Genomic DNA, 18,297 nt, shown 5'->3' with positions numbered 1-18,297 from the left:
ACAGCAGCTGAGGTCATTTCCTCTGTGAATATGGGAGTTTTAAAAGACCTGAAGTTAGACGAAGTTGACTTTCTGCGCTCAGTTTACACATGATTTTCATGAATCCAAACAATAAGAGATTTAGTATTTTCCCAACCAGAGTTGCCGAAAAAAATAAAATGCCAGTCTGTGTTAGGTGTCTATTTCCTGTTTAAAAGCCACAGACCTCAGTTAAAAGAACCCAAAGTGACCAAAAGTGACCCAAAGAAACAACCAGGAAGAGATGCAAAACGACCACTAAGAGATGGAAAAAAAACACTCTAAACTTTTTGTCATGACCTGAGGTTTTTGAACAGTGGTAGAGAGTAATGAATATATTTACATTTTTACACCATCACATTTATATGATGACTCAAGTTACAAGGGCATTGTTATCATAATAATCACAATCATAATTATGATGATAATTGTGATGATTATTGTATGTTTACACTATGTAAAGTAATTGAAATTAGAAAATTTAAAATTTAAATAGCCTAATTATCATCTAAAGAATTAGTGAAAAAAAAGTGATGCATCAGTAAATGTAATACAATAATATTCTTTATTTTAAAATGGGCCATCCTGCATAATGAGTGCTTTTACTTCAGGGTTTTTAAAATATATTTTGATGCTAATTCTTATCTATTTTGCTGTAATAAAACTTTGACTGTATTTATACTTAGAAAAATTGGAGTATTTGTACACTGTACACTACTCAAGTACTTCGTCCACTGCTGGTGTTGAATTTTGGATCTTGACAGGAGTGTCATGCAGGGGAAATAATTTTCAGAAAACTCAATGAGCAGGAATCTTGATTTTTTTTTTTTTTTTTTCCTTTGGTGACCAAACAAATTCAAAGGAGGTTGGAGGTGCATTGAAGGAATTAAGACTCGTGACCACAGTGTTGAAATCCTTGATATGGCATTGGATTCTGATGAAAGGAAATACCCAACTTCTCTCTAAACTAACTACAAAGTGAAAACATTCTTTTCTCACAAAGTTTTCAATAACTGAACTTCTTCCTTCTTCTTTTTCAATTTGTAATTCAATAAATAAAAACATTTTTAACCCTGAGGTTGCATGATTGGGTCTTTTAAAAATGCTGTCAGAAGTTGAACAGTCTGGCACTGCATTAGAAAAGTTTCTGTCAAACAAACCAACATCTCTCCATGAGCCAGCGGTCAGGCCCCCCCCAGAAACAAATTCATCACACTCCTGAAATACATAAAGAGGGCCTGAGGTATTTGTGCTGTGGGCTGAGTGTGAATTTGTTAGGTGATTAAAAGCTAAATATAGCCTCCTGTCTGCTCTGAGATGTAGACTGGTGACTCAGTGGCAGACCTTCTCTCTCTGTAGTCGCTTTTCCACCACAGGGCCAAGTGGGGCTTTACAGGGCCACGGGATTCGAACTGGAAAACAACCACCAGTGAAACCGCTATCATGACCTTGGGAAATAATGCGTTTACTTCTGTATTAAATCCACATCATTATTCTTTTCTATCAGCTAATATTTGCAATTTCTTGCAAACACAAAGTAAACAAGTGTCTTCAGTAATTAAGACATCGTGTATTTCTGTATGTTATTTTTGTCTCAATCTCTGAAATCTGTGAGCTTCACCCACTGATGTCTTAAAACCCCTGTGTGTGTGTGTCAAAGTTTAAAATAAAAAAAAAAAACCTTGTCATGGCCACTTTGACACTTTTTGTTGTGTTATGTGTTTTGTGAGATGTAATGGCAAATCATGAAATTCAAGCATTTTCATCAGATCAATTTACATTTACAGACCAGTGTTTGGTTTAAAAAAAAAAAAAGAACTGTAAAAAGGGAATTCACTGGGTCTATTTTGTGACCTCTGAACATTTTGACCTCACCAGCTGTAAACTCTCTAACCAAACCAGTGTGTTGCTTTCCCAAAGCATTAAGTTCATCAAGTTCAGAAATGCTGTTATATATTATTAGATTTTATCTAAAAAACTTGTATGTATCAATTCATTGTTGAATGGTAAAGGAACTATAGCTGTCAAATAAATGTAGTGGATTAAAAAGCAGTAATTGTACTGTATTTCCACCACTATACCAAAAGCAATGTGTCCACCTCATTCAACCAAAGATTTCTTTTTTTTTTTTTTTTCTAACTTTAGGAAATATTTTGATAAAAAAAATGTTGAGAAATGTCAATCAGAGACATGCTGCTTTAATAGAAATGTCCATGAAAAGCATGAAGCTCTGTTTGGCCCTGCAGTGGAAACATGGTAACTGACTGAGTGACGGGCTGAGGCCTCCAGTCAGTCGTGCCAACAGATCAACTATCTCCCATCACTCCTCAGCCACTGGACCCAAGAGCACAACACTCATGTACTGTACTCTGTTGGTAGACTGAATGCCAAATATCCTGTATGCAATTTTTGTTTAGACTATTTAATCTAATTTTCTCACCTATTGGGTGTTTGTGGTATCTTCTCTTTCTTCACAGAACAGTCAAATGAAGGGGAAAAAAGTTAGCTAAAATCAAATGTGTGCTGTCTTTACAGGTTATCTAATGTTGTAAACAGTCAGCAGCTAACTTAGCTAAAGTGGTCACTGCCGCTAGAAAAAATTGGCCCCGGCCAGCATTAGAATATTAGCAGGTGTACCTTTTCATGTCTACTGTTAAATAGAGTGTCAAAATTAGTATTTAAACTTTCAGGAATGTAAACTTAACTCCTAAAATTAGCCTCATTTACATTGAAAAACCTGGTGAAAAAAGGGATTGTTGCTTTGTTAGCATCAAACTTATTACAACTAACTTAATGTGAACTTGGTTGTGCTTGAACTCGCAGTTGCTGCGTTGTGCCATTGGTAGTCCCTTTTAAAAAGCTATTGAATTATTTTTTGTATTATTTACTTGCTTTCCCAATATTGTAGTGTCATCCTTAAAGTTAAAACTTAATTTTCAGGCTTGAGATTAACATCATTGACAATTCAAGTCTCATATAAAGCTTTTCTTTCCACAGCACCAGATGGAGGTAATAACAGTAAGAGTAATGACTTGTCAAATTGGATGTTTCACAATAAATCATTATGGAGAGCTGCTCAAACTGGCCTTGCATGCCAGTAATGCAAAGTCATTTATTTTGAATTTGTTAGGACACCAGAATTCACCATGGGCCAGAACCTCTCCCCTGCACTGCAAGAAATGGTATGTTGTACTCATCACCACTCCCCATTCACTTAAATTTTACCGCTAATTGTGTAGGTACTACTAGCTGCATATATTTTAGAGATGTGGTAGTCTGTCAGAGTTTATATTTTTCAACATATGTACAGTATGTGGAGCTAATTTTATTTGAACTGACAAAAGCAAAAGGTAGTCAAGAAAGATCTCCAACACGAAACTCCCATCAGAATCACATATTTTTGTTTTTACATTTAGATATAACTATAACTATTAGTCTGCTCTAGAGGTGTTGGAATGTATATTGTTTTCACTATATTTCATGTTTATTGTGGTACTACTCACACAGATATGAGATTCATATTGATCTGGTGTATTCCTCTACAATGGTCCAAAAGCCTTAGAGGTAGGCTATATTCGTCAGTCCACTTATTTCTCTAAGTCTGCATATGAGTTTACAGAATTGTTTTAGCTGTTGTGTTGTTGATGCCCATTTTCCTCAAGGATCAAAATGAACTTTCTCAGCAGCTGTAAATTTCACCCACCTCTATCATGTATTATACAGTGTTGTAAATTGTCACTCAGTTTTTACAACTGTGCAGACTGAGTTTGTGATAGATGTTTGACTCTCAGGTGCGAGACTGACACGCCTGTCTTATTTTAATTATTTTTGGATGTGGTTATGAAGTGGGTTTGGCTGTGCGTCTCTGGCTCTGTGTCACATTCTGACATTTGCTGTAGGAATGCAGAGTGAGGGAGTGAGCTGCTGGCGGGTCAAAGGTGAGAGAGTCTACAAAGAGAACAATGCCAAAGACACTCAGAAGCTCTCCTGATGCTGATGTGGGAAGCGTATAACTACTGGATGTGTTGGATGTCTTGTAACTTTCTCCAGCTTAAAGAGGATAAGACAGGGATAATAATATTTGCTCCCCCAGCCTGACAGTTGAAATTAATGGAAAACTAGTGCCAAGCCATTGTTGATTCAGATCTGAACTTTGAAAACCAAATAGAAGGAGCCTGTTTTTATTAGTTGAGAAGCACAAAAATCAACAGTGCAGTTTGGACAGCTACTTCTGTATTTTTGTTTAAGCTTCAGGTAAAAACACAGCTGGCTTTTAACTGACTTGTGTGATTCTATATCTTCTGGACGCGCTTGTTTGCTTATTTATTATTTCTCTGTTTTACTGTATTAGTTTATTACTGTCTCTGTAATCTCATGCCCTATGTTAAAGCACTTTGTAACTATGTTAAGAAAAGTGCTATATAAGTAAAAGTTATAATCATTATTGTTTGTAAACCTGAGTAAACAGGAAGCCCAAACATGAAATTAACAGGAACTACATGCTGCCAAAAAAAAAGAAGCTAGCAATAATATTTAAAAAAAAAGAAAAAAGAAAACAGCATAAAATCAGAACTACAGATTGACATGCAGTTGACATGCATCAATAATATAAAACATATATTTAAAAAAAAAAATAAACATAATAAACAAATTTTACGTACAATTGATGGAATAAAAACATTTCTATAAAAACATTTACTCAAATGGACGACACAAGAAAGAAGTTTAAAATCTTTGTGACAACTGAACTAACTCCATCTGCTCATGAAGACCATGAAATGTAATTGAAAGCTCTGAGGAAAGCTTGTAAGTGGACCATGATTTAATTTTCTTTTTGTCAAATTACCATGTATATGATAGAGATAGAACTTTCACACTCAGCTTCATAACATCACATCTTCTGATGTGATTTTTATGAGGTATGTGGATTACTATTATTATTTACCCTGAACTCTTTAAGAATGTCCTAGACCTTTTGTTGTCTGTCTACTGAATTGACCATTTGAAATTATATGTCTGTATAATTGACAGTTAGTTATACTTTTGTGGTCAAGTGGTAAGGTGTTGGTCTTTTAACTCAAAAATATGGGTTCAACCTTGCATACCATTGTTTGCAGTGCGGCTCCTTGCATGTGTCTCACCAAGTTGAAAGCTTGTTGAATCAATACATTCAATAGTTCTCATGGTTAAAGAGGCTAAACTTACTCTTTTCTTTGTTTTCTAGAGTGTTTCAGGTCATTTTTAGGCAGCCAGATTCAATCCTGAACCCTGCACATTTTCCATGTAATCATCTGCATCTCAGGTTCTGAATGTGAGTTTGTGTGAGTGTCTGTTTCTTTTAAGATAAGATCTGCATTCATAAATTATGCTGCATCTAAATTGGAGAAGCTCAGGTATAGGCTCATAATTCCTAGGGGAATATCAACAAAATTCAGCAGGGCTCTCTCTGTACAAAGTGACTTACAATTCTGTTTTGTCTTGTGAATGGTCTCATTAGGGTTTTTTTTTTTTCAAGGTATGTTAATCACGCTAATTTCACATATTCCCCTGCGTCTGTGTATTTTGTTGTTTCTTGTTATTTGGTATGTTCAAAAACCAATAAACACAGGGGCTCCAGTCCAAGACTTAAGTCTAAAGTCTGTGTGTGAGAATAAATGAATTTCAATCAGTGTGTAAAGCAGAAGTGAAAACAGAGACAGCAAATATGGTACAAAAAATTTATTTAGTAACAGTTTTGTAAACATTTGAGGTAAATGAACATTTACATCAACTTGTTCTTACAAAAGAATCATTCATACACAAGGCACTTCTCTTATTTAAGACAGCATTGAAAACAGGTTGCTGTTCCGAGCATTGTGAGATGGTTCCTACTCCCTGACGAGCCAGAGAAATCATGCTCTGCATGAAATGTAAGAGGAGAGAGTTTGGAGGAGTCACGGAGGATGACGGGCTTTGAACAAAACATCCTGCCAGGGCTTTGTATGCAGGGTTAGGGAAGGGCCAGCTAACCCAGCTAACATTGTCTCAACAGTGGAGTGGTCTGATATGACATCTAACCAGAGTCCTGACCAGTCTGTGAGAACATACTGAGTGAACACACAGAAAAATGCCCCAACTGTTTTTTTTTTTTTGTCTCTCTCGCTCTGTTTTTTTTTTTTTTTTAAATCTTCAAACTCATCATTATCTGAGCTTGAGATAAATAACAGATTCTTCTAATACTGCCTTTTCTGTGAAGAGCTACTGCGTTTTGTTTTTAAGACATTTTTTTCCTTTGAGGATCATAGAAATTGGTAGTTTGATGTCACGCTCTCTCTCTTTATTTCTCTCTCTCTATTACTACCAATATTAGCATTGTAGAACAGCAATTTTCTTTCCTAAATGTGCAAATCTTTATCAACTACTAAAATGTAAACTTTAGGAATCAAAAACAAATGCAGATAACAAAGATTTTTTTGTCATTTTGAACAATAAACATGGATTGGGAAAGGCTGCTTTTACCTATGTGTTGTGTTGGTGTATATTCTCCTCTTTGTATTTCTGTTTGCACTAAATGTCATTTAAGCAACTGAAGTAAGATACAGTATGAAACATTATACCTATATGAGTACAGATACTCTTAACACCATACAGTACCATCATTCTGTAACTGCCCCCACCCCCTGAAAAAAAAACAAACAAAAAAAAAAACAGCTGTTACCACTTTACATTGCTCTTATTCCAATGTATTAACCTGTACATTAACTCCTCATAAGTTTTTTTGTTTACAAAATACTGTGCACAAATGTTTTTGTACTTAATTGTGTTGATATGCCCTGTCAGTGCAATATGTCCAATGCAACTTAATGAGTTTCCACACAGTGGTACTGTGTACTTGCAACCCTGCCCCAGAGGTGAATTCACAGGATAATACAGTGAATTAAGGTTGTTGTAAAGGTAAAAAAAAAAAAAAAAAAAAAAAAAAGAAAAAAGGAAAAAAAAAAGCTTTTTGAAAGCAAGTGCCTGGGTTGTGAATGAACCAAACAGCACAGTAACACAACAGACAGAAGACTGTGACTGCTGATGAGTTCAGTTAAAGGTTTGGGTTTCTAAAAGTCTCTAATAATCAAGATGAACACAACAAAGTAGAAGCTGTCAAGGTCGACTGTACCATGGCGTTTCAATACTCGCAACGCCACATCATTTTGTCTTTTTATTTAATCGTAGCTGTTTTGCAACCACAAACTGACTACTACAATTATGCAATTTATGAGTAAAATTCAATTCAGTTTTTAAAAAAATAGCACTTTTCAGAATAAAACCAATGAAGCACATGAAATCTGTGATGGTGAAAGTTGTTTAAATCCCCTGCTCTTTGGTGTGATGATTAAAATGGGGGGTTGTGGGTTCGAGGGCAAAAATATCTGCCAAAAATCTAACTATAAAAAATTAGCAGTTTCAACTCAAACCAAAGAGCTTTGGGAGGTTGTTTGTCTGAAGGAGAATAGTTTTTGTGTCAGATCAGTGAATCTTTGAAGGCAGTATCTTGTCATTTGTGGAGAGTATTTTTCTTTTCAGACATGTTGAATGAAGGCGACACTGACAGAGGCAGGCGTAAGAGACAGTTCCTATTTTCCTCTTTCATAAACTAACAGTATGGTGGGCACGTTTTGATCTGTGTTATTGACAGTGTAGTGTTCACAGAGACCCAGGTGTATTCTGGGCATCACAGGGATGACTTCTATCAGCAGTTTTGACTCATATCCCGTCCACACTGCGTCTGTCTGTTTACTCTGAGGACCCTGCGAATATCAGTCCATTCCTATCCATTCCTTCATCAGTATTTATTGTCGCTGCAGGAAGCGCCGGGTAAAACCAAGCTAGCCAACTTCGGCATGCAAATTATCAGTGAATCGGTGAGTTGTAGGGCTACACATCCTGGAATGCACAACTACAAAGAACACAATACATACAATGTTTGTTGATAAAATTACTTTCTGGATGAATTATGTGTAACACAACAGCTGTTTGTTTTGTTAAATTCAGGAAGTGGTGCAGCCTTTCCAGGTCATAGGTCAAACGCTGGAAGAAGCTGCTAACATGTAGTGCAACACGCAGTGCATGTTTGCACTGCCAATTTGACTGTGAAACCAGATAAAAATGATAAACAAGATATAAGCATAGTGTCTTGCTACACATCGAGTAATTAGTCCTTATGTCTCAATAAAAAGAAGAAAAAAATAAACAATACCCCCCCCCCAAAAAAACAAACATAATGGTGAGTCCATTTTGATGCAAAATTATAACATTACAGTGTCCTTCGCTCCATCCTCTGCTGTGACAGGAACTTCCTGATTTTGTAGCACTGCATGATCACATTTTGTGCGCATAAATTAAGACCATCCAGAAAAACAAACCTTGCCGCAACTAGTCTGCAACTCACCGATTGCACTAAATCAACAACTCCTGCTGATCAAGTCATTTCACATTTGCCTAAAAGTTTTTTGCTATTCTGCTTTCCTGTCTCTTGTCGCCTTGCCTTCTTTTGTTTTGTTTTTTTTTTTTTTTTTGTCTTTTTTTTGTCATTTTTTGCTTTTTTTCTTTTCTTATGCATGTGTGTGATTTCTCTGAGAATCACTGTGTTTGGGGGTGTGGTTGAGGGAAGTGGGCTGTTGGTCAGGGAGGGTTTAGGGACATGAAAGGGCAGAAGCCAGCCCTCTAGACAGCCAGGTCGTTCGGCCTGGCTCTGATGCTGCTGCTCTTGCTGGCCCGACTGAGCCGCCGAGGGTCTGTGCTGACCGTTACAGGAGGCTCATGCATCTCCACTGTGGTGGTGGTGATGTTGCCTTCCTCCTGCTCACTCTTCCCCCCACCCCAGCTGCCTGCGTTGGAGGCACTGCCGGGGCTGCTGCTGCTGGAGGCGGCAGTGGCGGTTGTGTTGGTGATGTTGGTGTTACTGGTGGTGTTGCTGGTGGGAAGGAGCAGTGCAGCATCGACAGGCTGCTGCTGTTCACTGTCGGTGCTGGTGGAGGAAGAGGAGGATGGGGAAGGGGAGGTGGCCTTCATCTCCCGAGTCTGCTGCTCGGTGGCCAGGTTGGCCCAGTTCTGCTGAGTGGCCAGCCTGTGGTTGTTGTTGTTGCTGATGTAGTAGTGGGAAGAGGGGGAGGGCTGGCGGAGGGAATCCTCCTGCTGGAGGTTGTCCATCTTGAACTCTGCTGCTGAGGGCACGGCTGCTGGCCCCATGGGCGGCAGGAACGCCCCGCTTCCCGCCGTAACATCTGTGTAGTTGGGAGGGTAGCTGAGGCTGGATGGGGCAGTTCTGGAGGCAGAGGCCAAACACTCAGGCTCCGCAATGTCGACGCGGTGCAGCGACTCATGGTCGGGGGCAAACTCATTTGTCATGCCCTGTTTAACTTTCTTCCATCCAAGGTGATAGATCTCTAACAAATTCAGCAAAAGGGACACGCAAGCCACTACAAGCATAAATATAATAAAAATAGTCTTTTCAGTAGGCCTCGATATGAAGCAGTCAACGGTGTTGGGGCAGGGCCAACGTGCACACTTGTACAGGGGCCTCAGCTGGAAGCCATAGAGGAAATACTGGCCCAAAATGAATCCCACTTCAAACAGGGTCTTGAAAATAATGTTGAACACATAGGTACGCAGCAATGCACCTCTAATACGGATTTTGCCATGCTCGTCCCTGATTGGCGGCTTATCCTTCTTGCCGCCGCCACCTCCTCCAGCTTCTGCACCATTTCTATAAAGGAGTTCTTTCTCCTCTTGGAACCTGTTTGCTTTGCGCAGCTCCTCCTCTTTCTCTTTCCGCTTCTCCTCCATGCGGACGATGTGTAGCACGTGGCCCAGGTAGATGAGAGTTGGCGTAGACACAAAGATGATCTGCAGCACCCAGAAGCGGATGTGCGAAATAGGGAAGGCCTCGTCGTAGCAGACGTTCTCGCAACCAGGCTGTTGGGTGTTGCAGGTGAAGTCAGACTGCTCGTCACCCCAGACCTCCTCAGCCGCGGCCCCCAGCACCAGGATCCTGAAGATGAAGAGGACTGTCAGCCAGACTTTGCCAATGACTGTTGAGTGCTCCTGAGCGTTCTCCAACAGCCGCCCCAGAAAGCTCCAGTCGCCCATGCTTCAAGATTTCTAGCCTATGGAGAAAGTACAGGCTGGAGTGGACAAAAGAGAGGAACGTAAAAACAAAAAGAGGAGAGACAGACAAAGAGTTAAGGAAATTTTTTATGAATCAGCTAAAAGTACACAAAGTTAGTCTGAACATGTCATTGCAAAGAGTCATGCCTTACCCCAAGGTTACACACCCTACACATACTAACACACAAGAAGACACAAGGACATGGATGAGAGTGGAGGTGTCAACTTAGAATCCGACATATTGCTCTTTTTCATAAAACTCCCAGCAGAACTTAGCGTTTATAGAAAACTGCCACATAGGCGTCGGATATCGATAACAATTCAAAACACTGCATTCGCTTCAAACACAGACGCTTTTTAGCAGCTGGCGTACTGTATAGACCACCTGTTTAACTGAACCCTGGTTCATTCTCCCTTTCTTTCTCTCTCTCTGTCAGGCCTGTCTCTCTCTCTTTCTCTCACTCTCTCTCTCACTCACCTGCTCGCTCCACTGCCCAGCAGGCATGTGCTGAGATCAACATTATAATGTTCGAAAACAGCATTTAGTAGAGATGGGGCTCTGGTGTTGCACATGCAGGCACGCATGCACACACACACACACACACACATACACACACATGCACACAGAAAAAATACTCACATACACACATACATGCCACCCTTGCTTCTCCTCTCTTTCTGTCCACCTGTAATACGAAAGCCTCGCAAATAGAAGGTGTTACAGTAATCACAAAAGATAATATGATAAAATATTCTCTGTATGACAGAATCTGGTGAAATTTAACCTGTTTTTAAGCTTTAGAAACTCTAAGTGGAGATTTCAATATGAAGAGACTTAATAAATGAGGTTACTTTCATGATCAATTAACCTCTTTTATTTTTTGTCAGATTAATCACATAATTTAGTGTATATGTCAGAAAAATAAATATTACAACTAGGGTCCAAGCTGATGTCTTCAAATAACTCAGTTTTGTTCAACCAATGATCTAAATCCCCAAAGTATTCAAAAACAGTGATACAGCACAGAGAAAATATGTATATTCTCACATCTGAAAAGCTGAAACCAGAGGATGTTTGGCAAATATGCGCATTAAATTACTTGATTACTCAAGTGTACAAAGTGTTGTCATTACTTTTTGTTTGACTAATCTTCTGTTATTTGATGTCACAAGTTTAGTACTAAGTTTAGAGGCTTTGCAAATTACATTTTATAGTTTAAAAGAAATGTGTGCACATAGATACAGATTATTTTGCCTCATTTGTTCTCTCATGGGATAGACAAGGTGATATGTGTTTTGAGGAAGGTAGTGTGCCTGTTGTTACCCTGTTGTTGTTCTTTGCATCTTTTAGACAGTGTTATTTACACTGAACAAACACTAGTCATACAACAAATTCAACACACAAACACACACACACACAGTAGAGGAGAAACTTACTAAAATATTCTTGTATTAAAGGTAATAAATCCATCGACTGGGGTTCACAATATGTATGACACCTGGAAGAGAAAAAACATTAGTCAAATAATAATTCATTTTCTTTCTACCAGTGAATCTAAACAAGAGAACCAATAAAATAATAAAAAAAAATCTGACAATGTTTGATAAAAAAAATTGAAATGTATCTGGATAAAGCAAATAACTTTTGCTCAAACTTGTCTTTGAAGAAAACTGCTGTAAATAATCAAAAATAGAAAACGGTGTACTTGAGATATAAGTGAAATATAAGAACTGAGTATATTGCAGCACTTTAATCCAGAGAGTCAGAAAATCGTGTAGCCTATCATTTGACCTTGTGATAATTTAATTTTTAGTGGCAAACTCTGAATACATTTCTCTCTATTTCACAGGTATTTGTGGCATTTATGTCGCATGGTGGTGAATGTTAACAGACAGAGCCAGGTTCAAATACAAAGCCATAACCTGTCAGGCTGACAATACAGAGTGTGCCAGAGTCCCCAGACTCTCTTTAAGCGCCACAAGCTTTGTCAGGCTTTTGTCTCTGACTCTTAATTACCTGATAACATCCCCGTTCTTCGTTTGCTCTACTCCCACTTAAGTACAGGGGAATATTCACAGCACTGTTTATCCGTCATACCTTTAGACCGGAGATGTCATACTTAAACACGAAAAGCAAATCCATCTGCGATCAATGGTGCCATCATCTGAAAGCGTTGAAAAGCGCGTAGACCTCCCGCCGTTGCAAAGACCTTCTCTCTCTCTCTCTCTCTCTCTCTCTCTCTCTCTCTCTCTCTCTCTCTGTCTCCCTGATCCCAAACCCGCAACCTGTCGCCTCTCTGACAGTTCAACAAACTTTTTTTAAATGCTGCCACACAAACTCATTCATGCACAAACTTCTCCAGGCGTGTGGTCTGTCTGTCTGTTTGCCCGCCTGTCCCGGGCCCGTTCACTTGCGAAAAGAAAAAAAGTTTTTTCGTTATGTTGTTGCTAGTTTTTGGAGGCGGCCTGGAGTCGGAGATGGGGCTCGGTTAAACGGAGCTGCCTCCCGTTTCCAGCCATGTCTGGACTGTCACATTGTGTGACCATGCATGAGTGATTCCACAGAGTCATCAGCCTGTCCGGTGTCACACCACGCCCCTGCCAACCTCCCCAAAACCCAGTCCACTGTGTACGCAAAAGTCGCCGAAAATGTGCCCAAAACTTTCCCCTAAACTTTTTCCACAATTTATTCCAAAAGTGATCTGAAAGCTCTGAACCTCTTCAAAGTAAAACCACTTGAAAATATCTCGATCGCTTAAAACTCCCGCAACAGTCAATCTCTAGATTCTAATCTAGAAAATAATAATAACTAACATATTTTAATAGAACAAGCAAGGTCACTATAAACTTTGACCCTGTAGATGCATTGTGCTCTGCCCAGATAAAGCATAATTTTACATTAAACCCGATGTCTGATGTTTAAAAGGAACAGAGTGAGGGAAAAAGACAAACTTAGCAAAGCACGGGGACTATAATTTCAGTGCATCATCCAGAAAATTAAATGAAAAAAAAAAAAAAAAACATCCCCCATTATCCCACCCAAAGGGTGTCTGCAGGGAGGCATGGCATCACAGTGTATGAGGCAATGTGAAACACACTAACAGACATACCCTACACAAAACAATGAACCACACACTTTGATTTTACTAATTTATTTAAAAAAAAAAAAAGTCTTAAAGAGCAAGAAGACTTCAAGAATCAAAGTGCGAGTGTAATAATAAACATCTTAGTTACAAAACACAATCACAAATATTTAATTTCTTCTTGCTGAAAAAGGCAGTGTGCTGTTAAAAGCAGACTACTAAAACCAAAAAGAAAAATGTTCACAACAAAAAAACATCTTGGGACTGGAATGATCAAGCTCGTCCTCTTGTCACAATGTCCGTCACACATGGCCAAAATGTCATTAGGCTTTTACAGAAAACAAGAGGTCAAACATCAATGCAGAACTGACACACAAAATATATTTTAAAAAAATTTTTTTCTCCAAAAACTGCATACAGAGGCCTCCAGGGTGTTGCTGTGATGATGCATGACTTGGCTTTTTTTTTTTTTTTTTTTGATCTTTGGTCAATACTTTTTCCACCCACTCAAAAACTCCACAGATCAATAAAGGGTTTGTCTAGTTTTCTCCTCATAATTTCGGGATTGACACATCTAATCAACTGTCCTGACTGCTTCATGTACCCCTTTCCAGTCAAAATGCTATTCTCTGTTCACATAAGGTGATTAACCAGACTCAGCCCAACCCAGGTATTCCTGGAGATAGAGAGAGGACAAAAACATTTTCACTTTCAGCCCTGGTTCCTCACATTAAGAAGGTGAGCAGTGATTAGTATTGTGGCTAAAATAAGGCACATCCTGAAAGTTGATACAGTCAGCTGGGGTCAGCACACACCGCGACAATAACACAAGTCCAAAATAACACAGGAGCAGTTCTGGACTAAGCAGGACAACTTCTAATCAGTGTATAAAAGCAGGATGAAATGCAAAAATATTGAATCAAATGTTAATTCTTTCACATCTGTGAATCACTTGGCAAAACTCAAGAATCTTGACTGGAATGAATAATAATGTTCTGTATGATTTAACACCACTCAGTATTTCTGAATTAATATTTCTCTGTCATTTCATTTTGTTTCTTTTTTTAAAGCTTTGATATCCAGATCAACTCTGCAATTTCAGTTCAAAGAAAATATTTCACATTAATGCAGTATAATTTGTCAGGGAGGCTTATGACTGATTGATAAAAACATGTTGTACAGTCTAAAGACATTCTTAGCATGTTTAAGCCATTTCTCTCTTACTCACATAAAAGAAAACACGTCACTTTCAAACACTTTCAGTTCAAGTAAAAGATGGAAGACATTCTGATTTGATTGAACAGCAAAGAGCATCAGAACTATTAAACCACTAAAATTTTACAATGTAATATAAATTCTTTATCAGCATTGTCTTATCTTGTGCGAAACACCTCAGTAATTATGAACACACAAAAATGAAAAAATCTCAATTATTATTTATAGCAAGTCATTTAACTACAAATTTTCAAATAGTCACTTGATTTAACACAGCAGGATCATTAAAAACTCATCTGCTTTCATCAATTACTGTAAAATGTGAATTTAACATTTTAAATCAAATGTCAGCTCTCGTAAACTACACACTTAATATAATCGCAAAGGCACTTAGACCTTTTTTTTTTCCTCCTTCACTTTTTCATCACTTCATTTGCTCTCTCTCCTCTTCTTTAACACTTGGTAACTCATTCAGGCTTTGAAGAAGGTCGTTTGTGCTTGTAGGATTTTCCACTCCCACCACCAGATGGCAGTGTAGACTCATTCTTCCTCTGGGTTAAAACCTGATCAGTCACTCCTTCAAGAAAACATCAGATTGTGAACAATAACTTAAAACCTCCAACATCCAACATTATCAACCATCCACTGTATTAATAGTTGTCTGGTCTATAACTTTGCATTAGGGAAGAATGTGTGACTGTCTGACGGCAAATTTTAAACCACATGTAGAAATACAGAGCAAATATGCATATTAATACAGTGACTTCCCTTCAAATGAATGTAGAAGGTAGTAGCCACTCCAACAACACATGACACTGTCTGTCTGTTTACTAATTTCTATTGTGGTAATTTTAAGTTCCTAGAGTCTAAAATCTGCTTAAAAGCTACTCCACCTTCCCATGAGACATTTCTGGTAGATGCTCACATTAAAAGCCTAATTATCCAACTGTAGGCACAATCTATGACCACTATGGGTAGTTGGATTTACAGTTGATAATTTGATGATGGCTGCTCTTCAACACATGGTCTTGTTGCTGGATGAATCTGTGGAGGAAGACAGCAGCATCTCATTCTTCTTATTCTGCAGAAGGGCGTTATCCCGTGTCACACTGTCTGTGTGGGTGTAAGGGTGTTTCCTTTGGTTTGACCTGGCTGTGCACCTCAACAGTGCCTTGACGATGAGGTAACCCAACTCAGCCACATTCAGCACCATGCAGATGGCTGATGAGGACACCATGAAGATTGTGAAGACTGTCTTCTCTGTTGGCCTGGAGATGAAACAGTCCACCTTGTTGGGGCAGGGCCACTGCTCGCACTTCACCAGCCGGGGCATCTGGAACCCGTCATAGACAAAGTACAGCGCATACATGAACCCACCCTCAAAGATGAGCCGGAAGAACAAACTGCAGGTGTAGGTCCACCACAGTGGGCCTGTGATTGGCAGACGCCTCTTCTTCAGTGTCTCCAGGTCAGTATCCGTCATCTTTTCTGTGCCGTTCGAGGCCAGCATGGTCCTCTTATCACCGCGTTTTCTGTAGGCGACATGCATGGCTACAAGCAGAGCTGGTGTGGATACAAATATCAGCTGCAGGCACCACAAGCGGATGTGTGACACGGGAAAGAAGTGATCGTAGCAGACGTTCTTGCAACCAGGCTGCTGTGTGTTGCATGTGAAGTCTGACTGTTCATCCCCCCAGACGCTCTCAGCAGCCAGAACCAGTATAGTGATGCGGAAGATGAAAAGGACAGAAAGCCAAATCTTTCCCAGACTGGTGGAGTGCTTGTTGACACCGCCCAGCTGGGCATAGAGCGCCCCCCAACTCATTGTCACAAAGAAGACTCTGGAGGCTCAGACAACCTGTAGAGGGCAGGAAGTCAGCAGAAGGTTAACAGCCTAGAAAACAATCCTAAATTTAGTGTGTTGGTGAGGGAAATTTACTCTCTGAGGCCTGTTGTCCTGTGATTCCTTTCTTAGTAGTTAAATGTTTTTCAACAATGTGTGGTAGAGAGTTAAATTCAGTTCTACAAACCTGACCGTTCTACAAAACTGACCAAAACCCTGAAACACAGAAGACTGGATCTATGATAGATTTTTGGCATTACAAAGCCACTCGTCAAAGTCACCTGACTCTTATGTTGTACTTTTTTTTGGCACCATTTAGTAGAATGTAAGTTTTTAGGAGCCAGATTATGGATAAAAGTTATTGTTTATTGTCTATATTATATAGAGAGATTACAGACATGGTCCCCCAGCCCCTCAACAACCTGTTTTTCTCTATATCACCACTAGCCTGCCATTGCTTGTTTTGACATAGCATTACAGAGGTCACTCCGGTGCCATTGTTCCACTATACTATTTGCAAAATGAAGGTGATACCATCTTAACTTCCAACACTTGATAATCTTTCCTCTCATCGTTATTCTTGCTGCCCTTAAGAAGAAATCAGATGCAGGCAGATTAAGGCAAGTAGGGCTTTTAGGTAATCATCAATTAAAGGATTTTTATTCCACAAATGTACACTATCTCTCTTTTTGTTTGCGTAAATAAAACATAAAGACATACCCCCTCCCAAACAAACAAACAAACAAACAAATAAATAAATAAAAATCAAGCTAAATTGTAGGACCAAGGAATTAGTAATCATGACAGGCCTACATTTGTTATCAATATTAGGCTGTAAGTAGTGGCAGCCTGTATAACTACGCAAAGAAATTAAGAATTCACGAATCTAAACTGACCGCACTGGAATTTAGACATCAAGGACTCACCTGTCTCTCTAGAGCTTATCCAGAAAATTTCAAAATATTTCCATGAAGAGAAATATAGTTATTCCTTTATTGTTTTGTTATCTGAAGAAAGTTCCCCGCTCTCCACACAGAACCAGTTTAGATCGTTTCGGAGGCGAAGTTTGACTTGAGCCGTCTTAAAGCTGAGCGAGAGACGCACCTTTTCATCACTCCTCCTGTAGACAGGGAGGGGCGGGGCCAGACGGAGGGTGGGGCCCGCCAGGCGCCCATGGAGGAGGCAGTCATTAATGGGAGGATTGACTCCAAAAACAGGACTACTCTCTCTCTCTGTTTCTCTCTCAAGTTCCATAATTCTGATAATTGATTATTTATTTAATTAGCTAAAATTTCCTGGTATCAACCTGTCAAATGTGGATATTTGCTAGTTTCCCAGTTTTCTATGACAGTGAACATATTTGGGTTTTTGACTCTTGGTAAGACAGACAATTAAAACTACATTTTGACCGTGAAGGCTACAAAATGTAAGACTGAGGATGCATCATAGTTGATGCTGCAAATTTTGGACACATCTGAGAATAACAGAAGGGGCCCCTGTTGGTGTGGGATCCCTGTGCAGTTGCTGCTTTGTCCAGTTGTAATCCAGCTCTGATTAGCGTAAGAGTATTTTAGTTTTTAATTTCACAATAGTGGAGGAATACTCAGATCCTTTACTTTTGTCTTTTAGTCTGAAAAGTGACTAGATGATTATAGATACTTTATTAATTTGCATGTGAAATTCACAGACTAGTATCTAGTAGAGTAAAAAATACAATATGATTTGTTGAGAAATATCAGAAAATGGAAATACTCAAGAATAAGTGCTTAGTAGGTAAATGTACTTAGTTGCTTTCCACCAATGACATTTAGTTTTTTGGACTCAATATTTATTCTAAAGTGGATGAAGTAATCAGTACCAATTTCATGTTTCCATATTATGAATAACACACTAAATAATAACATAATGGCCTCAAAACTGTGGTGACATTTTTTGAAAGTGTAAAACAATGTTGGTAACTTTAAAACACCTGTTTTTTTTATCAAAGCTCTTATTTACATT

The 18,297-nt window shown here is 38.9% G+C and overlaps 2 protein-coding genes across 2 annotated transcripts; both read right to left on the bottom strand.

Annotated features, from left to right (window-relative positions):
* Positions 1–8,593: 8,593 nt before the first annotated feature.
* gja3 (gap junction protein, alpha 3) lies at positions 8,594–10,164 on the bottom strand. Its single transcript, XM_018696388.2, has one exon. It carries the CDS (start codon positions 10,135–10,137, stop codon positions 8,713–8,715), a length of 1,425 nt encoding a protein of 474 aa, XP_018551904.1. The 5' UTR covers positions 10,138–10,164; the 3' UTR covers positions 8,594–8,712.
* Positions 10,165–13,294: 3,130 nt separating this feature from the next.
* On the bottom strand, positions 13,295–17,769 carry gjb8 (gap junction protein beta 8). The gene is made up of 2 exons (XM_018696405.2): positions 17,223–17,769; positions 13,295–16,311 (listed from the first exon to the last, which is right to left on the bottom strand). Exon 2 carries the CDS (start codon positions 16,276–16,278, stop codon positions 15,469–15,471), a length of 810 nt encoding a protein of 269 aa, XP_018551921.1. The 5' UTR covers positions 16,279–16,311; positions 17,223–17,769; the 3' UTR covers positions 13,295–15,468.
* Between the last annotated feature and the right edge of the window lie 528 nt (positions 17,770–18,297).

This window comes from Lates calcarifer, linkage group LG1 (genome assembly GCF_001640805.2).
Source record: "Lates calcarifer isolate ASB-BC8 linkage group LG1, TLL_Latcal_v3, whole genome shotgun sequence".
Taxonomy (NCBI): domain Eukaryota; kingdom Metazoa; phylum Chordata; class Actinopteri; family Centropomidae; genus Lates; species Lates calcarifer.
Note: the sequence above shows the minus strand (reverse complement) of the source record. Positions and strands in the feature narration are given on the sequence as shown.